The sequence below is a fragment of the Geospiza fortis genome, unplaced genomic scaffold, assembly GCF_000277835.1.
Source record: "Geospiza fortis unplaced genomic scaffold, GeoFor_1.0 scaffold192, whole genome shotgun sequence".
Lineage (NCBI taxonomy): Eukaryota > Metazoa > Chordata > Aves > Passeriformes > Thraupidae > Geospiza > Geospiza fortis.
In genome coordinates, this window is record NW_005054315.1 from 2,119,051 (window position 1) to 2,143,008 (window position 23,958).

Consider the following 23,958-nt stretch of genomic DNA (forward strand, 5'->3'; position numbering starts at 1 on the left):
ATAAAGCTGAAACAAAAGTGTTTTAGTATATAAAAGTACTTAAGATACAGACATGAACCTTCTCATGACAAGCATAAAAACTTGTTTTGGGAACTTTGTATTTCTGTGTATCGTAAGATTAGGAGTCTGCTGTACAAATATGACCAAAGCAGGACTTAGGTAATGCTTGGTGTCTGCTCCATACCTTTTGTTCATTTGACTGCCAGGGAGGTATCCAAATCCCAGAGCTGTGTTTTCAGGTAGTGTGAATGCAGAAATAGATACCTGAGAATAACAGAGATACCTCTCTGTTTTAGCTCCTTAAGTCAGCCCTAGAGGCAGGAATAGCAGCATCACTGTCTATTTATGAAACAACACAGCAGTTCAGAGCACCCATCCTGTTTTGGAGCCTTGTTTATATCCCCTTCACCTCCCTTTCAAGAGATGATGAGCTCAAGCTTTGAAGGAGGCAGAAAAGTGAAGGCACCATTTGCTTTAGCCAAGAGGAGAGCGACTTGGAGCCTGACTCTGTACCCTGCAGCTGGGTTGCCTTGAGGTTTCATGTGAGGAGCAGTGCATGTGAAATGCCCTGAATGAGGGATTCGGGTTTCCTGTAGCCACTAGACTTAGTCTTTCTCCCTTTTTCTTCTGACTGTATTAATTATTCACTGTGGGCCAAGTCAGGTTCAGAAACAGTAATGAGAAATCCCTTTCTCCTTTCCCAGATTACTTACTAGGCTGCTGGGTCATTTTCAGGGGTTCAAAACCCTGAGCTCCAGTGGGCTGCAGGCTGGTCTTCACAACATTCCTAATCATTAAGTTACACTTAAAGAAGTCACACCACAGCATCTCTGCTGTTCAGGTTTCTGAACAAGACTGGCTGTGGCTGCTGCATTCTGTGCGGTCACTTGCATGGAATATAATGTGAGTTTGCCTGCCTGTTGAAGTCCATCCAAGGATTTCGGTGGAGCAGTGCATATTTTGTGATCCATATATTTTTGGCCCATGCCAACGTGGTTGTGGTCAGGCAGGAGAGATGTAACTGAAGACATTTACTTAAGCTGGGAGTGACTTCTAAATCACAGTGGTTGACCACTAGCAAATTTTTTGTTCTCCCGGAATAGGTAGCTGTAGAAGATGAGAAAACAGGAGTTTGGCTCATGATTTTGAACATGATACCTACATCTTCTTTTATGTCCACCAATAAATATTTCAAAATACAGCAACCATTTGGAGCATGCATAGAAGGATGTGCTGCATTGTGACCTAGGACTTAGTGCATGTCCCTAAAGAATTCAAGCAGCTGCACTTCTGTGATGTGATATCTATTGCATGTGTCAAAAAGATACATGAGATACTGCTCAGCATCGAGCTGCAGTGTTTTGAAAATGTGGAGGGAAATAAATGAAGTAGCATTATATTTCTTGATGCTGATCTCCGGGAACTGGACAGCCACTCACAGTTACTTCTAAGCATATATTAAAGAGGTTTCAGCTGTAAATCCTAGATCTGATCCTGGTCTTTGCTTTAGCAGTTCCCAGCAGGTCTGCTAATCAAAGCTGATTGTGCTGTTTCAGATATTCTAGCTGATATCTTTTAACTTTTGTGTTATGTGTGTTCTGGTTTGCAGGGTGGAAAGAAATACACAGGACCATGTGGAGGCAGAGACTGCAGTGGAGGATGTCAGTGTTTCCCTGAAAAAGGAAGCCGTGTAAGTAACATTTTTTCCTGTGAATTGTTCTTGATAGTACAAGTTCAATGCTATATATTTTGCTATAGGTGGACTTGCACCAGACTGCTAGGAGTGCTAAAACCATTATTCTTTTTCAGGAGAAAGTTGTTGGTGTTTCATCTTACTTTCTCACAGGCTTGCAGATTTGAAGAAATGCTTTGTTGTGAATGCCTTGTTATCATATGTAGCAGGCACCTATCTCAAAGATGAGGGCCAAGGGACCTGACAGCCATGACAAGCTGATCATATCAGAAGGATGAAAAGATACCACATACATGCATGGGATACAGACATTTGGTGATTTTAGAGCTCTTTTCCAACCTAAATGATTCAATAATTCTGTGATTCTATATGATTTCCACTAGAGGAAGAAGGAACCATGCCTGCAAAACCTGAAATCCCTGCTGAAAGGCAACTGTTTAAAATTCCTGGCATTATGTTGTGGCTGACAGTCTGTTCTTCGTTCTGGGAACTAGTGAGGAATGAGGCAGAGGAAAGGAGATGGGGTGCAGGGGATTAGCCACCTGCCACAAAGAACACTGAGAAATAGGGCAGGGCTCCTATCCTGTATGGCTTGGAGCCCTGGCTGGCAGGCTCCTTCTGTACAGCTTGGTCTTCTGCAGCTGAGACAGTGACTCAGCCTTTTCCATCCACCCATCTCTAAGAATAGGTCAGGCAAGAGATGTGGTGGCAGGTCATGTGCTTGTTCTGCTATCACAAACCTCATAAGATTTTTCAGCAGTCCTCTGCCTTCCCTCCACACAGCCAGCCACTGGTTCCCATTCCCATTGCATTCCTCAAGCTTGACTCCACGTCTGAGTGGAGGGAGAGGTGGCAGGAAAGTCACAGTGTAGGTGGGAGGCAAGGAACATTGCTGTTTACAGCAGAAGTCCTGATGTCTCCATGGAAGTCAGATGATCCTGGGGACACCATGCCATGGGGACTGTTATGGTTATACTCCCATGGCCTGACCATGAGCTGCTCATGATCTGCTTTCCATTACAATAACCTAATGGCAGCCTGATGATCTGAGGACAAACAAGCCATCTCCTGAGACACAGCTTCCCGTGGGGCTCCCTCCAGCTGTTATTGCCTTACCCTCATCATCCAGCACATGAAGTTTGGCAAGTGCCTCCTGCCACTTCCCACTTTTGACTGAAAATCAAAAACTGATGCTGTAAGATGCTCACTAGAGTTCACGAAAATATCTGTTGCAAAACTATAAACTTTGAAATGTTTTTCATGCTCCTTATTGACTGAATGACCTTGAATTTCAGGTTGCCAAATATGAAAGAAAAAAGAGGTAGTTAAACAAAACTAGCTGCATAGGTTGGAAAAGCTGAAAATGGGAAACTACCACAATAGAGAAGCAGTCAGGTGCCACTGACAAGAAGCTCCCTGTGAGTTGCTTCCTATCTAGATTGGGAAAGTGAGGGCAGATTTTATGTACTTGCTTACCACTCTCAGTTTTACCTCAGGGAAGTAAATAAACCCACTTATTAATGAGGTTGGCCTCCCTTTAAGTAGATGCTCAAAAAGAGAAAAAGGACATGCTACAAAACATAAATTATATTTTACTGCTTGTGGTTAATTGTGCAAGATGTGAAAAAGTATTGGAAAAGGGGATTTACAGAATTTTACACTTCAAAATTAATATTTTATCCCTCTGTATTTTACCTCTCTGAAATGATACACCTTATTCTGATTTAGCATACACTGCCTGTATTTTGTGTCTGCTGATCTCTTCAGATGTCACAACTTCTGTTAAACATCTGGTTTAAGGAACAAGATTGGCCTTTAGAGTCTAGTCAAGTTTGGCATAGCTTCTGGTCTCATGCTAATCCTCAATGGGAATATTTATTTTCACAAAAGCTCAGTATAATCTGGCGCGGCACACGTTCTCTGTTCGAGGTGACTCATTGCATGCACAATAGAGGTTCCTGCGTGTTTGCACTTGTCAGAGTGCCTGAAGCAGTCTGGCAGAGCCTGCTTCTGCAGTGGCTCTCCAGCCCAGGTGCCACAGAGCTGTCACTTGCCTGCAGCTCAGGTAGGAGCAGCCCTACAAGGGTCTGCAGCCAGCTGTCAGCCCTACCATCCTCTGGAAATTCACCCTCTGTTTGTGACAGGTCTAAAGCCAGGCAAATTAAAAGCATTGTCTTTGGATTGCTGCTACTGAATGCACATCAGCATCTGTTGGATGAAGTGAATTCATTGAAGTGGTAAACACAACTGCAAACTATGAATGGAGTGAAGGTGTAGAGGAATTCCTGCTCTTTATTTTTATGTGCTTCTTCATTTGTTGTCATTGTAGTCTTACGATACAGCATTTAAGGAAATAGGCTTAGCTTTATTTGTTGTCTTAATCCAGTAAATTTTGTTTTTAAAAAAGGGGGTTTTTTGCAAAATATGCCCACTGGTATCTCCTGGGACTCTGTGCTAGAGAGGCACTGTCAAGATGTGCAGAGATTCATCCCGGCTTTGGTGATCCGGGCCAGGTCTCCAGGTGCAGGGCCCCTGGAAGCCCTGTGCTACTGTCTACACTGCTTTTGGTTCAGGACTGGTGAGGATAGGCACAAAGGAAAAGGAACGCTTCACAGGGGCAGTTTCTATGGGCAAAAGGCAACCTAGCACAAATCAATGCACCCACCTAGCAGGCCTACTGGAAAGAGGTATGCGGTTTTAGGTGTTCTCTACTTTATTTTGGCTGGGCTTGACCCTGCAGCTTTCACTGGGCTCAGTGAAATCCAGTGGGAACAGAAAAATAAAACAGCAGAAGCATCATCTGCCCACTGTAGTGGTGGGGGAGCTGCTGCAGCTAAGCAAAAGCATAATCTAGCCTGCAACCTCCTGCCTCTCATCTGAGCTGCTCCCAGGGCTGTGAGGACACCTGCAAATGGTACTTCCTTCTTCATTCCCAAAAGGAAAGCTGGTCAAATCCAAATGTGCAGAGAATCAGGACATTGTTGATAACTGTGTTTGCAACTCACAGCAAATGCTGAGTTGTTTCTTGGAGAACTTTCTCCAAAAAATGTCTTTCAGGCCATACATGATCCCCTTGAAGTTCCCACCTCCAGTCCTGCTTTGTGTTCACATCTTCATAGCAGAAAGAGTAAAGTTCCTTCCATAAGCTGGTTTTGGTTTTCCCAGTCTTTATTGACACTCTAGTCTTTGTTCTTTTCACTTCAGCCCAGTTATGTTCCAGTTGTATTTACTGTTAGCTGGTTACAAATACCCAATCTATCTAACCATACCTTGCATCTAGGCAGATGGTTGGAGCTGGGGCTGCAGGAGCCAGGCTTGGAGACCAGCCTCAGACTCATCTCCCCTTCTCACAGTGGGCAAAAACTCAGTGGAGTTGCAGTGCAAATCAAAGCTCCTGAAGGAGTGTTCAAATCCACATGACCATAGTATGACCAAGAAACCATAGTATAAGCCTCAGTGGAGGACACAGAGTGAGAAGGCAGATTGAAGACAGCAGACTTTTCTCCCTGAAACAGATTAATCATCTAATTTCCTCTATGGCAACTTCTCCTAAATTGTTCTCCTGCAACAAGAACAATTCCCTTTCCCTAAGGTGCATTTGGAGAACATAATATAAGGAGTACACAGATGCCTGGGTATGAGGGAAAAGAGTAAAGGGAAACACTGATATGGTATTGAAATTCTGTTTTGAATGAAATGGAAAGCCTAGATTAAATGAATTTTTAAAAATCTGCTTTTCTTTCTTTCTTCCTCAAGATTTTTATTGCAGCTCCTAAAATCTTGAGATATATGCTTCTTAGCAAGCCATGCATTGCTCAGAGAACAATATATGTGCCTTAAAATTTGTTAAACATTAATGCACTTATGTAGGAAACGATAACTCCATAAGTACAATGGCCAACTGTTTGATCCATTGAAGTTCACAATCAGCCTCACTTCATCACCAGCCTAGAAGGCTTTATGGAAAGTGGAAGTGGGTAGAAATCTTTTTGATCTTTCTATAGAGTGAGAAATTGCACTCTTTTGTACTTCCCAAGTCAAGCGTCTAACAGTGCTCAAGCCATTTAGCCATTGTTTTTGCAAGGAGCTGGAATGATGGAAACTGAAATTATAAGACAGCTTTGTGTCCCCCCATAAAGGCCACTTCTTGGGAAAGCCCAAAAAAAACCCAAAAAACCATTCGTTTTTAACCTAGACTGACACGAGTGTTCCCTAGCAGTCCTTTACAGCTGTTCTATTGCTTTCACTGATGCAGTGGCCAAGGGTAAGCTATTAACAGTACACCTAAAATTACTTCTGTCTGCTTTTGGATGCTACATAGTTGGGAAATGTAGTGTGTCATATTTGCTTGCAAGCATTTTCCAAACAAGTTTAAGTCTTTAACACATGGGCTAGATTTAGATGTGTTTCTTTGTAATTAAAAACAAACAACAACAACAAAATAGAACATACAAATATTCTAAAGTCAGCTCCATTATTAAATTATAGGGAAATGTTTAAATCCAATAAAATAATTTTATCAACTGTTAGTGTAATTCTTGTATATCATAATTAACTGGCTTCCAAGCTGGTATAATGGCAGTAGCTCCTTGTATGTCTGTTGGTGTAAACTGATATATCTGATTAAATCTGATATTTAATTTTTTTTCTCCACAAAATAATAACATTAGAAGCATCTTCTTAATTATTCATCTAGCTCACTGTTCTGTTCCCAAAAGTGAACTACCATAAGAGATGCTATTTATAGGGAGCACAGAGTTCTGGCAATTTTCTGCAGTCCATTCACTTGCACCTGAGATAACCCAATTTAAATATTCCTTCAGTATCTGTGTTTCGTCCTGAATTTTTCCAATCCTTTTTGCAGCTACTGTAACTATGTGTCTTTGCAACCTCCAGTGGCACTATTCAAAGGATATAAATTATAAAAATCACTGTCTGACCTGTTCTAAGGAAAGCTCCCTCTGGTTTCCTCAAATACATCCTATTTCCAGTACTGGGAGATTTCAAGTTGGTCTGTGTTTAGGTTACTCGCTGTTTCCCTAATTTTGTTATATTCCCTCTCAGCTTTCTCTTCTCCAAAAGGGTGAGTCACAGCCTTTTTAGGTTCTCTTCTGAAGGTGACACTCTAGCCCTTAGTCCCTTTACTCTCTCATTCTGTGACACACCAGAACTGTACCCATCCAGTTTGGTGGGGTCCTTCTGGATCTCCCAGCATGAGAAGTCACCAGATCTCCCCATTCCTGAGCACCAGCATCATATTTAACAACCTGAGAGAGATTAGTATCATCCATAGAATGATGATACTAATCACAGTTTCACAGTTCAATCCTTTCTGTAGATCACCATTGGAATCTTTGCAAAAACCACTTACAGCATGTGTCTGAGAGGACCCAATGGTGTTATGTCTTCATTTTGAAATGTGACCATCAGTTACTATTCTTTTCTTCCTATCCTTTAACAGCCTTCAGTCCATAAGAGCACCTCTCTTACGACCCCAAGATAATTTATTTTAAAAACTTCAGTGAAGCATTTTATAAAAAACAGTTTTGAAAATCCAAATACATTGTAGTCACTAAGGCTTGCTTTACCATGCTTATCCTTGAGCTCAATTATTGCGTTCCTTAAGGTGGACTACTGCCTTGCCAAGCAGGAAAGTCAAATAAACTGGCCCACAGTTCTCAAAGTTTCTTCTTGAGCCCCTTTTCCACATGGGAGCTAGGTTGGTGCCAGCCCACTGGTGCAGTGGAGTTTGTAGTGCTGGGTCACACACTTTGGCCAGCAGTTCTATAGTTTCACTCTTGAGTTCCTTCAGAAGTCATGGGTGAATGTCCCCACTCGTGTTCACTTAGTAGCACCTGCCTTACCTGTTTTATCTACTACTTCCTTCATACTTATCTGAAATAATTCTGTCTCAAGGAACAGAGAACATCTCAAGTACCTTCAGCAGTAAAGACCCCTGCAGAGAAGTCACCAGGTTTCTCTGCTAAGGCCTTACTATCCCCAAGTGCCCTTTATGAGCCTTTGGCATCATGTGATCCTGCTATTTCCCTTGATGGCTTTTTGTTTTCCTTTAAACAACTTCTTACTATCAGCTTGGTTATCTTCTGCAAAATCTTATCATTCATTTTTAGGCATCCTAGTTGCCATTTATTCTTGATCTGTTTTTTATGGGCTTTCCTGTTCATTTCAGCAATTTTTTTAAATGCCAACTCTTTTGCCTACAATAGCCTCTTTAGGTTTTTTTTATTAGCTGTGCAGGCTTTTTATTGAACCATTTTACTTTCTTTTTGATATGTGACTCATAGTTTACTGGGATTTTTAATACAGTATTTTTGAAAAGCCTCCAGGTTGCTTTAGGTTTCTTGCTTTTTTGACTGCTTTTTCAGGTTTTTACTATTTTTGTGATTTTTATGCATTTCCCCTTCTTGAAATTGGATATCTGTGTGATGTATTTGTTTGGCTTACTTTATCCCAATGCACTACAACATTCAATTCAGTTATATTTTGAAGCTCTTGCAGAGCAGTTCTCCCAATAGTACCTCTTGAAACAGGTCCTGTGCAGCACTTGAGACTAAACCCAGAGCAGCATTCTTTCTTATGGGTCTCAGTGTTTATTGTGCTAAGGAAAAGTCAGTTAGTGGGTCCAAAACGTTTATTTCCTTATCACATCTGGATGAGGCATTGTGCCTGACAGTACCTGGGTAGTTGGAATTGGCCAGTATTGCTACCTGACCTAGTTGTTCAGCTTCTCTAATTTCACTTAGTATTTAATTATTGGTGTCTTTAACAGAGGAATCCTAAATACAAACCAAGTCCTACCTTTCTGTTATTTCCACCCACAAGGACTCCTAATGTTCCCCTCCTCCCTATTTTTTTCTGTAACACTTTGTTGTAGCCTTCACATATTGTGCCATTGCCCTGTCTGTATCTCATTTTCTGTTGTTCCTGTAAAGTAGATGGACTAGTCTATGTATGCTACTGATTATCCTCCTTTCACCAACATGAGATGCCGTTTATATCAGGGTTGTCATTTATTCCCAGGTAGCATAATTCCATAATCTTATTCTTTAGATTTCTAGCATTGCTGTAGAAGCACTTACAGCTTTTGACCATCCTCTGTTGCAAGCACCAGTCAAGTGGAATTGTAGATGGTGTTATTTACCTTAGCTATTCCACAAAGCTGGCCAGGACCTCAGTCTGCCACACAACTGCCTTGAGTTAACCCCCTTGGACCCCAGTTCTACTTTCCCTCACGAGGGGTATAATACAGAATTGCGACCACTGGTCACCACGCCCTTCTACCAGAACAAATTCCTATCTGGCCATCGCATGGGCTCTGCTCCCTTTGCACTTAGCAGCCCTTTCAGTGCTCTCACCTGTTCCAAATCCAGCTCTCTGTGTCAACTCATCACACCTCCTGCTGCCATCATGTGCCCTGTCCTCTCCTGGAAGATTCACTCTGTCCCAGGAGCATCCTCACACCCAGCAGACATTATAGTCAGCTAGAGTTTATCAGCTTAGAGTTTATCAGAAGTTTGATCCCTTCTTCCAGGCTGATCATGCACCTTCCCTCTGTCTGACAACCCCTAAACACTTGTTAGATCAGCATCAAGGTTTTGTGGGATTTTTTTGACGGTCAGCAAGACAGAAATGCGTTGGAAAATGTCCTGTTTGGTCTCCAGTGTTTGCCATATACAAAGCTTTGGGAGTGAACTTGATCCCTTATCTACTGAAGTATTGTCAGATTCTGCAGCAGAATGGATAGAAGTACCAAAAATGGGTGCTTCAAAATCTCACATTGCTTCATAGACCAAGGTTAAGTCTCTGGAAAATTGCCAGAGGAAAAGCTGCCCTCTGAGGGAAGGTATTTGAAGGAGGTGTTTGTAATGGTAACAGATTTAAAAGTAAGGTGCCTGTGGTGTTAATGAGCACTGTACATGGGATAGGATGGGATGACACTCTTCATTATTTCAATGCTGTAATCAAGTCTGGTGTGGTACTTCAAGATTTAATTTTCTTTTTTTGTCTAGTCAAAGTAATAGATGAGAGCAGCTCCATTGGCAAAAGACAGGAAAAGTGTTACTGTAAAATCTATTTAACAGTATGAAGCTAAATTCTGCTTTCAGATACATGCATACAGTTTTCTTTTGCACGTGTGTGAGGGTGGTTTCAAATGAATGCTTTTTTTAAAGTTTATACTTTTAAAACTCAGCCTTACGAGGTCTTTCCAGCATACACAAATGCCTGAACTCTTGGTATTGTTCCATAGGCACCTAAGTCTGGGTATAAGGTTTAATTGCATGAACTTGTTAGCAGCAAACAGGCCCAAAATCTTTAGAGTTCACTAGCAAAGACAGGCAGTGTACAGGTTTGCTTGACAAGACTTGACTTTGTGTCAGTCTGAAACTTGGTATCTTTATGACCTAATGTTTTATTTAATGAGCATTGCTTTACCTAGGCTACACTGAAAATTAATCAACCATGTAGTGGGATAGTTATGTTGTTTGCTAATTGCTGTCCTTTAGTACATTTGTCTTGACATTTTTTTGAGTGAAATATGCATGTTTCCTTTTTTTTTTTTCCTAAGCTCTGTTTATACATGTTTAATCAACATCAGAGATCTTTTTGAACTAGTGGATGGAGATTAGATAACTTTCCCATGAGCAAGAAGCTCCACTTCCCATATATGCATTCTACACAAAATCTGAGATTTGGGAAGCAGCGAAAGGTCTTCCTCAGAATCTCTTTCAAATAAAAAAATGCAACATATATCAAAAAGCAAATCAGGGTGTTTTGTTTCAGTATATGCAGGAGTGCAATTAAATATTCACACAGAAACCACATTTTCATTTGTAAATGTTCAGAACATTGTAAAGAATATTTAAAAGATAAAATTAACTCAAATGGAGACTTTCAAATCAAACAAAATATGCATATTGACCAAAAATTATTTTTTCACTCCTTTTGCCCTTTTGCAGAACATTTTTATTTCACACAGATATGAAACATTGTTTGATTCCATAAGTAATGTATAGAAATTGTATTTATTTGTAATCCAAAGGAATAGAAGATTTTTTTAAGCCTATCCCATGGTAGCAATTTGCACTCCCTGCCTTTTGCTCCAGCCCTGAAAGCAAAATTCCTTCAAAGCCTTTTCAAATCAAATGTACAGAACTGTACAGAAGAAAAGAAGAATGATACTTTAATTAAAGGTAGTCAAAAGGACACATTCACCTTTTTATTTGCATTTTCAGTTCAATAATTTTAAACTCCCCTAGATTGACATATATTATCTCCAGCAAAATAAGGGCAAGGTATGTAGCATTCATGCAGATGCACCTTCCTCCTAAAGCCCAAGGTCAGACCTGTGCAGATACTTCTATGACCTTGTATCAGAAACGTTTGCAATCTCAGCTGATGTGATGAGAAAACAATTCAAGAGCATTGGACAAAGCTCAAGAATTCGTGTCATCAATCAGAATGAATACCAAGGTTGCAGTTTAAACAAACTTATGACTGAAGTCAATATACTGGATTAACTATTTGCATTGTAGATTCAGCTCTTCCATTTGAAATGACACCATCTGATGCCTTTTGCATTACCTATGTGATCTGTTGATTTATGGGCTTGTTACATTCATTGAAAAAAAATCTTATAGCAGTTTGCTAATAAATCGAGAAGGTATTTCACTGATATTTCAGGAATTTATTTTGAGGGCAGCATTTTTAAGAGTGTATTTGAACACCTGCATTTCGCAAATTTGAATGAGAGATGGAGAGAAAATGCAAGAGAAATCACAGTAAGAAATCAAGGACTATTTTATTTCAGAAAATAAAACAAGAGTTGAAATTTAATTCTAGAAAAGTTAACTCTAGTGAAGAAGTAATAGAAAGGAGACTTGCTGGAGATGAATAGTGCAAAGTTAACTGTAGTGATAACAGCCAATGCTGAGATAAGAATCCTTTGGATGCAATTCACAACCATTTAAAAATATTGCCATACCTTTTTTCTTGAATGGCTTTTATTTTATCCTTCCTGTCCTTCCTATGAAATTTTACCTTATTTAGAAAATAAGTACCTGAAGTTAGGGAATGTCATGAGTGTCTACTCCTCTGTCACCTTTCCACTCATTGGGGTCAATAGTGTCTGCATAGCACAGCACATCTTTCTGTATGTATTTATGTATGTGTATGTATGTGTGTGTGTGTGTGTGTGTATATATGTGTGTGTGTATGTGTGTATGTCTGTGTGTATGCATGTGTGTCAGCTCTGCTGGGTAGAAGTTTCCCACCACAGAGTGCTCACTGTGCCAAGGGCTTGATTCCTGGGCCATTCCCTCAAGAGTTGGACTGGATGATCCTTATGGGCCCCTTGCAACTGAGAATATTCTGTGATTCTGTATCATTGATCTTTTTCACATATGAATTTCACCTCATTAAGGAAATGAAATGCACGTTCAGGACTGTTTTCAGAAAAATGTGTTGTCCATTTGGTTACACCATCAGGCTTTGACTTCTAGCACTCAGACAGTTCAACTACTGCACAAAAGTATGATTTGTGCTTTCAGCCAAGTTTTGCAATTTCTGCTTACTGTGAGAAGAAGTTTAAAGATAGAGCAGTGGGGGGGATGATGGTTTTACTCTGTGACTGGGTAGCTCACACAGGCATCCAAGAGGGATAATCCAGGTCATCCTTTAGCACTTAAATTATACTCCAGAGATTGTAAATGTTTCTCATGACATATGCCTGAGGCTTTACAAATTTCTCAAATGGTGCTTGTTTCTATTTTCTGTATTTTTGTCACATGGGAGCAAGTAACATTGACCCATTTTCCTTTTGTCTGCTTTGCTAAGTACCAAACTATTAGTGGAATCCTTTGAGTCTGACCTGGAGAGACCAGGAATGTGGGAATGGGCAGGCTGTCATCTCAAACAGTATCTGCCGAGGCAGACTGAGCCTGTTCTCAGCATTTTCTTACTGACACTTCAGAAAATAAATGATCTTTATTAACCTCAGTTAGTACAAAAGGTTTCCAAATCATCTTCAGTGTCTTTGCATAATTAACCAGACTGTTGAAGTACACCTGAGTGTTTCCATTGCATGTATCTGGAAAAGGCTGACAAATGTTAAAATATATTATATTGACCATTAGGTATGAACTTTGGGAGCATGAAGAAAGAAAATCTTGAAGGATAGAAATCTGTGTTTTAGGCACAGGGCACAGCTCTAGACAATGAATAAAGCTGCAAGCCCAAACAAATAAAGCATCCATGCAGCATTTTTCTCCCACAGGCCAAAACTATTTTTCTATGAAAAGACTGTATTAGTCTGTAAAATTCCATTCTGTCTACTGCTATCATAGATGCCCAGCAAAGAAAAGCGCTTTGGGGTTTTTTATGGTTTTGGTTTGGGTTTTTTTTTTCTGGTATGGGTCATGGTTGTTCAATTAAATTCTGTGTTTACCTATTGCTTATTTAGTAGTATTTATTATTTATATATTTATTATTTATTATTTGCTTAGCAAAACTAATTTTATGTAAATACAGTATCACTGGTTAAAGATATGTTATTAGTCCTTATAAATTTATTTAAAGCAGGCTTATTTGTCCCCAAGATTGTTGGCAAAGTCTAGCAGAGGTATAAGAGCAAAAAAGAAAGCTGTACTTGCTATCCTCCCCAGTACAAATTGTTTCACTCCATTCAGAGCATGGCAACTTGCATAGTCTTTCTGTCCAGTCAAATAAAGACTTGGATATGTCTGTATTATTTTGTTTGATCTAAATACCCCTTTTTCTCTATAAATCACCTTTTGGCTGTTTTTCAGTTTCTAGACCTCCTGCTTTTCTCTTTCTTTGGTGAACTGTTATCTACTCTCAAGCATGCGACATCTTTTCCTTTTCCATTTCACCACCCTTTATCTGTTAAAGGCTTCCTACAAGGGACTTCCTGTCTTGATAGCCTGGAAGAGGAATGAGGGAAGCTGGTTTTGAGATGAGGTCTCCCTCCTGTAATGCAGGATGCCATGGTCTTTGCAGCTGTCTGGGCCTGTCTGTGTTAGGATATGAGCTCCTTGGGCAGGAGCTGTTTGCATGTGGCTCTTTGTACGGTGCCAAAAGCATTGCTAACCCTTCCAGGTTTGTGGCAGAGGTAGCATCATGCAGAGGGGCACAGTGACAGCTTCTTTCCAGTGCACAGGGACTCCAGCAGCAAAGGCCTCAAAGGCACCACACAAGACTGTGGGTGTTGGACCCATATATATTCCTTATTCCAGTATTTAATGAGGGAATGCACTGGCATGCAGATTTATGGATAAAATTCCACAGGAAACTGTTCAGTTCAAATATGACTGTGCTGCTACTGCAGAGTATCCCTTACCACTGTGAGACTAACCCCTTTCCATGACAGTCCTGTAGACAAGACAAGCTAGGTTGCATGAGGCCAGTCTTGACCTTCAGCCCCTCCTCAGAGAGCAAGGCTGAAGGACAGAGGAGGGGTGGGTTCCCTGTGTGAGGAGGATGTTGTTGCTGTCCTCTGCAGCTCCTTATCCTTAGCCCCTGCCACTGGAGCAGAGGCAGAGGTGGATGTGCTGAGGACAGATCCATTTGTTTTTCTTGTTGTTATAAGACCTCACAAACCAAACTGTGGAGTCTGTGCTCTGCTGCTTCATACCTAGTGCTGCCAGGAAGGTCTCAACTGCCCTGCACAGCTGCATTAAAAATAAAAAAACACGTAAAAATGCTCAGAATTGCAGCCCCCATACAGCTCTTCCCTCTCCTCTCCTCAGCTGGCTTCCCTCCTTCAGACGGTTGCAGAGTTGGTTTTGCTAAATGACATAAGGTTATAATAAATCAAGTGAGAAGATTTGTGTTGTGCTTCCTACTGTATAGGAGAGTCCATATGGTTTAATTACTTCCTCTGTAGGTCAGATATATGTGCATAAAATCTCTGAAGTCATGTGTAACTGCCAAGATCCTATGGTGTGGTTTGAAACATCCATGCAGTGAACTCTCAAATCCTACAGATGTGCTATGAAAAATAAATGTAAAATAGAAGAAGTCAGATTATCCAGTTAAACAACAGCATTAAAATTAGAGAAGTTGATGGAGAGATCCAGAATTCAGCCCAGTAGAGGAGGGGGGGAAAACCCAAAAAACTTTTTTGAGGCAGAATATAGTTTTATCATCAAAGGAGATGAGAGAAAAATATTACACACACCCTCATAACCCCACATACTGCCCCTGAAAACAGCAGAGCAGCCCGAGGAGAGATACCATGTCAAAGACAGCTGCTTAGTGAACTGTAAAGCCATCTGAAAAGTGTAATCACAAAATATATCTGCTGATACAGCTTTGGCCACCATAGAAAATTCTGCTAGGCCATGTCGACCTGCAGACCCAAGATCATGGATGGGTCTATGCACAGAGCCACAGTCAATGTCTCAGCAGGGAGCTGCTCACCCCTGCACCTTTAGAGCTATTTTCTCAGGGCCTGTCAGGCATGTAGAGGCATATTTTCAATCTGGCACAATGGCTCAAGCATCTCTGGAGTAGGGAATGGTATGTGCTGGAGTGATGTTAAAGGGGCAGGGCAACTCCATGGGATCAAGCATGTCTGGGGCCTGATCTGCAGTGGTAACCTTAGTCAAGTGAACTGGAGAACAGGCTTGCTTCTCCTGCCAGCATCCTTCTGTGTCATACCTCTAAAGATGCCTGAGCTATTCCAGATAAATGGGAAGTGGAGAACAGGTCTGTTGGGGCTAGTCTGGGTCCATGCCTACCACCAAGACCAAGGAAGATGAGGTTGCTTTGTGAGGAATCACCCGTGGGAAGAAACAGAGTGTCCTTGGTCTACCCCTGCAAGTGACCCTGACGCTGCTCCAAGGTGCCAACACTCAGCAGGACGCTTCAGCCCATGCCCCACTGTGGTATATGGTGTGCAGAATAAGAAACATGCAGAGGGGTGGGCGTGCTCCCCTTCAGGGGATGGAGACCCTCCTGCCCCCTGCAAGTCCCTCCTCAGCGTGTCCAGTCCTTGCTGGAGGGACATGTGACACCACAGGAGTGCCACCCTCTCTGGTGAAGCCATCAAAGATGGCTATACATTGCTGCCACTGATAGTTTTAGTAAGTAATAGTTTCTGCTGTACAATGCCAATTGTATCAGTCATGTGTACATTTAATCAGCAAAAATCCTCTATGTAATTTCAGCATCTCGTGCCTAAGCACAGCAGTTTGGCTCCTCATGTTTACCAAAACTAAATGCACACTAAATACCATTCTCAGTAAGCATACTTTTTTTATAAAAGCCCAAACACTCTGGTATAAATAAATATACCCATCATATTGTCAGCCGAGGCTGTGACTTGCTGCATTTACACAGCTGCAGTTTGGGCTGTTGTTTACTCTTTTCCTCACAGACATTGTGTTCTGCTTTCTCCCTGTAAGGATTTTCCTTCTCTACCTATTCTTAGTCCTAGACAGAGAACTGTCCTAACTTATCTATGTTGTGTAACTTTAGTGACTTCAAAGATGTTTTGTATGGTGTAAATCAGAGCACCAACTGGCTAAATAAACCCTCCTTGCAATGAGGCATAATTGTAAAGCTAAATGTGTTCCTGCCTCTGTGTACTAAATCAACAGGAGTCCTTTTTTGTGGGATAAACATACTTCTCTGTCATGTATTTACAGTTACTGGAACACTCTTGCAGCCAGTTGTGAATCCTTTGCTTCAAGAAATCTTTTATACTGTTTGTTTTTTGGTTTGTTTTTTTTACATTCCCAAGTCTCTAAACCAAATTCTGTTGAGGATCTCAAGAAGTGTCTGTAGTTAGAGGCTGCAGAGCTGTTACCTGTATCCAGTGGAATACTGTTTCATTTTCAGTTCAGTTGAGAGCATTCCCATAATGAAATTCAATGCCTAGTATCAGTTTATAATTGTTCATCTATTCCTGCCATTTGTTTATTCAAACATATACCACAGTTTTCAGAAAAAAGATTGTTCAGCTCATGTTGTCTCAAGTATTATAATGTGTTCTTGTCATGAAGTGAAATACAGGTCAAACTTTAACTTATCCCTTAACTAGCTATTTAGTTCAAGAATAAACTTCCTCAAAATTTGCTCTTTACAAAACCTAGTAATTCCTAGGGTTTTTTAACCTCTGTCAGTAAACCTGTGTCTTTAAGCAAGTACATGATCCCTTCTGTGCGCGTGTCCCAAATGAATCCCCTTAGCTGCAGGTCTCTGTGAATTGTGGGGTGTATCCCACCCCAGCCTTATGCTTGCCAAACAGACTGCAGCTATTGCCACCAGGCATAATTTGGTTGAGGTCCTGCAAAAAGGACTATTCCAGTTTGATCGCATATTCTAGCTGCTGGTCCGATTAGCTTTCAGAAATGAAATTTGTCAAAAAGTAAGCTTTGGCTTTTTAAGACCTAACTAAGCATCTAAGAGTTCATGAGAGGCTCAAGTGTGTTTTGTAAGAAAGCAGAAGCATCACAGGCAAATTACATTGTGTTTGACCAGGGAAGACCCAGGTGCTTTAAATCAAAACTGCAGCAGTAACAAAGACATTCCAGAGGGTCCAGGAGGGAAATGCTTAAGCTTCCAGCTTAGTCTTCTGTGAGAACCTTTCAGTTTCTTGTAATGGAAATAGGAAATAGACATCTTTGCTTAAATTTGACTGTCAGGGGAGAATTGAGATAAAATTGTCTGGAGATACTGATCTACTACTCTCCAAAGCAAAATACTATTGAGATTTCCTTCCTAGAAGTGCTCCTTCCCTGGGCACAAAGCTTTTGGTGTAATCACAGAACAGGCAGAAGTTTCCTTGAGTTGGTTAGGATGGGCTGAAAGGAGGAGAGGATGGTTGTAAAAAAGAGAAATTGTAGGAGTGTACATAGCGATATGTAAACCAAACAAAAAGCAAGTCTTTCAAACAAAACACTAATATTTAGATACAAAAGTGTCATGAGGTAAGCAGAGACAAAGCAAAGCAAACCTCAGCAAGAAACTGCTGTTAAGAACTAGTGACTGAAGAAAAGGCATTTCATGCTTGAAACAAGTATTTCTTTTCCTGGGAGAGGAAATGTTGCACAACCCACAAACACTCCAGGATGCAGGAGCATCAGCCAGCTGATGAATTCCTATCTGACTTCTGAATATTCAGGCAGTTGAAATTGCTAAGAATAAATTCTGATGGGGGCTGTGTAACAATCCCCTGCTTTGTTCATCACCCTGAAACTGGGGCCAGTTTTAGTCTATGTCCAGAGAGCATGTGCCTTTGTTTGATTCCATGGTGCTTGTAATGCGCTCTTGGCTTTTACCAGCTTTTAGCCTGACACTTGTGCTCCTCCAGCTTCTCTTACAGCCAGAGTCAGATGTGTCCCTGAAGTGATGTAATCTCCTCTGTTGCTGTCAGTGTGAGATGTATTTTTACTGCTTTGTGGCTGGTGAATATGGAGCTCGAGTAATATGAACTGCACATTTGCTTTCTGTTATGTGCAACTGAGTGTGTTCCTGTAACCACTTCAGAATGCTGTTACTTTTATCCCTGTATTACAAGACTATTTTCTGTGTTCTATCCCTCTCCCTTTGGTCAGGGTATTACGTGTCTCAGTGCCTCAGCTAGGTGAGATGCTAGGGATAGCCCCCTTGCACTTTTTCTTCCAAGATTTTAACCCAAATCTTTAGGATGTGAAAGCAGTTTCTCTTGATATTCAAAATGATTGAGCTATGGGTTACCTGAGTTTTTGATAGGGCTCTTTTAATAGACAACTCTAAACAAAACTCCTTCCTTAGAGGAAAGCTAAACAAACGTAGAAATCAGAAATTTGAACAGATTTGTGAAAGCTTCTCAAAGGGAATTTACCTCATCTTACTCCTATAAATTGACTTACTATCTTTCAACTGAAGTTGCAGCCACCACCTATTCTTCACCTGCTCTCTGTGTTTTCCTCAGAAGAGGCAGCACTCAGCAGCGCCCTGGTACTGCTGGCTTGCTCATGGATAGAAGCAGAAATTCACTTAAAAAATCCTGACCTGCTCATCCAGTCATCAATCCTGTGTAATTCATCTCTTGTGTAATCCACAATCAGGTATAAAAAGATGTTTGAAATTGCAACTATTTGAACTGTTTTTCCCTTTGTGCATTATTCTGTACTGAGGAATAACTATCTGCATCCATCTCACCCTAAAGTCCCTCTTCTACCCATTGAACATCTTTGTTCATTTATTTTCAAAAACACAGCCCCTTCTTGTGCTGGTACATCATCCTGGGCCACCAGGGCCCATCTTCCATCTCTGACTCTCATTCCCAATCATTTTTTAATAATGAAAGGAAACCTTGCTTCTGGTTTCTTAGACACCTCCAGCTGGGAGCCTCCACCAACCTCTTCATCCAGCCTGGTGTGTCCCTGTGTATGCTCTGTGCTGCCTGAGTGCTTGTGGAAGAGGAACAGGGAGCTGGCTCTCAGTTTCCACATCTGTCCCAGGCTGGTTTGGAAGGAGAGCTGCAGAAATGATTCCCCAGAAGCTCCTCAGCTTTGGGGAGTGGGCTCCCACCCAGGTGTCTGTGAGGTTGATGCTGCTCCATGCAAATGGTTGTCAGAGGTACTCCACAGACATACACACACATGGGATGCTCTGTGATCCCAGAGCCTGGTCCTGAAAAGGACCTGTGAGGGTTTAGGGACACTTCAAAGGAAATGCGGGATCTTCCCACATTTCAGCTGCTGGGAATGAAAAGCTTTGCTGAGTGCATGAAACAAAGGTTTGTACCTTGCTCAAGTGTCAGGCAAAGGTCAAAAGTTGCTTCCCTGACACAAAACTCTTTTCCTTAGTGGAGTAGGGGAGGAAACAATCCTTCAAAGAAAGAGGTCCCCAGGAGATGCACCCAGAGATTAAGGCAGACCTGTACCATGACCCAGGGCTGACAGAGTGTGGGCAGTGCAGGGGCTGACAGAGTCCCTCAGCTCTTCAGGCTTCCATGTGTGTCCTCATGTCAGGAAACTCAGCAGGAGCATTTCTCATCTAAAACTGGTAACTGATAGCATGCAGCAGCTCAGGGATTGCCCTGGGAAGCCATGGTATAGGGAAGAGGCACATCAAGTAGATTAACAGATAATAACAATTTATGTGTTTCAGAGTTCGGGATTATCACATATTTAATTCCGTGTACTGCACCTTCTTGTTCAGATACCACTATTTTAATACATTCTTTCTGATTTAGTTTTGAAGTTCAAAGAGAAGAAATAGTAGGATCCATATTCTGGATTGTTCATTGCAGTTTTGTGCATTTGTTTCTGTGGAAAGAAGGGATATGAATCATATGCATTAGGAACAAATGAGCAATCCAAACAGGTGCTGCAGTTAGATACTGTATGTGAAGGAAAAAAACCCAAACAAACAAAACTCACATCTCTTCAGTGTTTTTTTTTTCCTTTTACATTTTAGCCAGATGTCATGCAAGTATTTCGGTAGTGCTTTTGTGAACATTCTTGAAGTTTTACAGAAAGCTGACAAATGGAAAGACTACAAACGTATGTGCATTTCCCAGATGAACCGTGCTTGCCAACCAGTGCATAGGAACAAAGAGTTAAGTCAAAGCAGAGAAGTTCCTCTGAGCATTTTGATTATGAGAAGATTTGTGGGGCTTTGCTTTAATAACTATAAAATACTTCAAACTGATTTCTTAATGTCAGCTTTATTTATTTTCAGAGCAAAGTTCAGAAAATCTTGAATGACTGTATATGATTTTTTTTACATGTCTTGGCTCCTTCAAATACACATATGTATACTTTCTTTTTCAGAAGTGATAGATTGCCAAGTTATCTGACCTCTCAAGAGAGGAAGTTGGGAGGACAGTTTAGTAACATTTTCTTTCATTCCCAATGTGGAATAAGATCAAAAAATATGTATTTTAAATTCTGTTAATAGCCTTATCTTTTCTAAACCATAAGGTACTGGCAAAATAACAGTGCAAGCAAACACGGCTCTTGATGCACCACATTAAAAATGGCTTTTGTTTATGAAACGTTTTTTTGTTGTAGAAACTTGTGGGAATAATGTTGTATTAATGGTAGGATGTTGACCTTTTCCAGCTATGGAAGATAGTCTCAGAACAGGATCCAGGAAAAACAAACATGGAAACTACTTAACTCCTTAGTTGTGTGCCTGAAACTTTGTGAGGAAGCATTATTTAACTTAGACTATTGTACTTACAGATTGTGTCATTACATTCAAGTGCCACACACACAACCATTTTCAGTAAGTACAAAGGTCTTGAGAGCTTAAGGGAAAAAGTCACTTCAGCGAGGAAGAATATTGCTATAATTTCGTGTAATATATGTAATAATATGCAGTTGTCTGCTATTATCTACATTTATTTATAGTCTCCCAGGTCAAAAAATAGGGCAGATTTTCTCCAGATTTTAGGGTACACAGTGCAGTGCAAGTGAACAAGAACTTGTACTGAGAAAAAGTGTGAAAAGAAAGATGTTCCATGTTAGAGAGGACTTAAGCTCATGCTCCTCCTATAGGCTAAAACAGACTGCTCTGATTTCTTAAGTGAAAAGCCCCAAAACTCAGGTGCATTTGGTATAACTTTTGCATGTGACCTTTCCTATACACTCCACCTTCACCTCTGCTGAATTCACTCCTGAACTGAGAAGTAGCCACAAAACTTAAGGCTTCTGACATCCACTCAGGATCTTGAAATGATACCTGGGAGGTGTACAGGTGGCTGTTGATAGTTTCCCTGTGGTCTGGAAAAAAACTGATGGAGGCCTGGGGTGGGGAAAGAAGTTAAATACTCTCTGATCTGTCATTGCACTGTTGTCTTCCTCTTTTTTGAACCAGTGGTAGTCAGATGTCCTGTAGGTGGTTTCTCTGCCATTCCCCTTCCTTTGCCCACACATTTCTTCTGAAGCCTTTCTGATGACAGTAGACAGTAGTCAGATGTCCTTACAAGAAAATTGCTAGATTCTAGAAGAAAATGGAACTACCCGAGTTAGTATCAGCTGGACATCTCACCCATGGTTTCCACTAGATTTCATCTAGACCTCACTTGCCATTCCTGTCAATTAGATTGTATTGATATGAGGAACAAGCAAAACAAAATAACACCAACAAAAAATGAGCAAACAAAAATATCCCAACAAGCAAAGTTTATTGCATCAAGCAATTTTAATATTTTCAATATAGTGTGTAAATTATGAATATACAGGGTGAAAAGTAGTCATTAGTACAGTGTACCAGTTCACCTTCAGAGTGCTCTATGCCCAACAAACAAAATCAGAAACGTTGATTTCAAAACAGGTTTGAGGGTTTTTTTTCCCTAAAGAGATTAGATTTCTGTACTGTCTTCAGACAACATATAAGTACTACCTTTTATTTCTAGAAGTGCACTTTTTACACTCTGAAACTCTCAGGCCTGTTCACACACGAGGTACTTAAATACATATATTGTTTGTCAGGAGAAAACCTCAGCTTTGCAAAATATAGGAGCTTCAGCTCCTATCAGCTTTGCAAAATATAGGAGCCTGTGAGGAGCTATTACCAAAAAAAAACCAAAAGCAAGAAGTGTTTTTCTCTTGTGTACAGTATATCCGCCTGTCACTGCTCCTGGGGTGAACTGGCTGCCAGCTCAGGAGGCAGCAGCTGATCCCACAGCTCCCAGTTCACCCAAGTGCAGTGAAGCACACTGAGCTCAGCCAGCCCAGCTGTATGCACTTCTGATATTCAGTCATTACTGCATGGGTGTCCCACCTGTGCCCACAGCCAGTGATAGAGCAGAAGTGGGGTGCAGTAGGTGCTGCAGCCTCCAGGCAAGCTGTCCTGCTTGTAGCCTTAGGCTCTCAGGAGATATTGCTTCCTCTCTTGGCTTATTCACAGGCTCATGATATGTTGAGAGGGAAGTCATGTAAGGTAAATCTCCCAAGAGCTCAGCTCTCCTTAGTAAAATGGATTTTTTAAGTGTTTGACAAGGAGTTACATCCATTGTGTGCTGATTTTTGGTCATTGTACTTATTTACTAAATGATTAAGTGGGAGTTGAAGGCACCTAAGGGAGCTTGGAGCCAGGGTTTGGTACTGACTATTTTTGTAAACTAGGTTCTTGTCTTTTGGATAATACCACTGTGGTTGAGGTTCTCAGCCCTAGTAAAGAAAATATCACCAATTCCCTCCTTCAGCCCTCTTGTTTCTTTACAGTGCATGCTTTGTAAACTGTACTTGGTGTGCATAGAAGTGTCTGTGACACAGAGGCCTTCATCTCTTGGAGACTCTGTACACAGTACAACTAATAAGCACTTACTAGATTTGACATCCTTGTTTATGTCCCAGTAAACTGTAAGATATGCCATTTCTGCTACTGTTGCCAACACAGATGGGTCTAACTTTCCCCTAAAGAGCTCAAATGACGGAGTTTCCACAGTCCACCAGCAAGCTTGTCAGCATATCTGAAGTTCCTATGCTGGTATCTGTGCTATTATACCCCACGTGGTCTTTGCTGCTGCAGTCTGGGGAGAGCTGACCATTCATTTATTACTTGTAGGCAAAGTTTCTTGTATTGCTGACCATTCTTTGCTATTTTCCTCTTGGCTGTTGAGATGCAGTGTCCAGAGCTGAACTTCGACCATCTGACCACAAACCTATCAATGCTGAGAAGAGGATAGGGGTTATTTTAGGTATTGTATGCTTGTCTACAGTGTTCACAATCTCAGAGACAAGAAAGGTCATTGGAGAGGTCACTGAGGATTGGACTAGATGACCTTTAAAAGGTTCCTTCCAACTCAAACTTTTCTATGATTCGAGACAGTTATAATTTTCTTCTTAAATTATGTTGTTGCAGTGGCATCTCTTCACATTTGAATCTGGTGCTGGATGAATGTGTATGTAGCTGAATATTGCAGTTCAATATTTAATGCAACATTTACTGCCAAGTAATTCTTACTGGTGGAAGCTACAGCTACAGGATGTAAGTCTGAGGAGGTGGAGAATTTTTCCACAGACTATGTCTGCAAAAAATACTGAAGGGATTGTCAGTCTGCATGACAATTCTTTTCTCCCATGACTAGAAGGTTTCATCTGTTTCCAGTCAGAAACTCACCATCTAGGAGGCTCTGAATATTTCTAGAAAAGTAGTAGGAACTTCATTCTCTAGTTGGTAAAAGGTGGGGAGCATGAGAACAATGTGGCATTCACCAGGAGTTATGGAAGTCTGTGTATGCCCCTATGGGTTTTAATATCATTTCCCTTATCAAAATTTGG

General features: G+C 41.0%; 1 protein-coding gene across 1 annotated transcript in view; it reads left to right on the forward strand.

Annotated features, from left to right (window-relative positions):
• The window catches only part of COL4A2 (collagen type IV alpha 2 chain), a 142,628-nt gene that overhangs the window by 39,550 nt on the left and 79,120 nt on the right, over positions 1-23,958 (forward strand). The window contains 1 exon segment of the mRNA XM_031056137.1: positions 1,610-1,690. Coding sequence (XP_030911997.1) covers positions 1,610-1,690 — 81 coding nt within the window.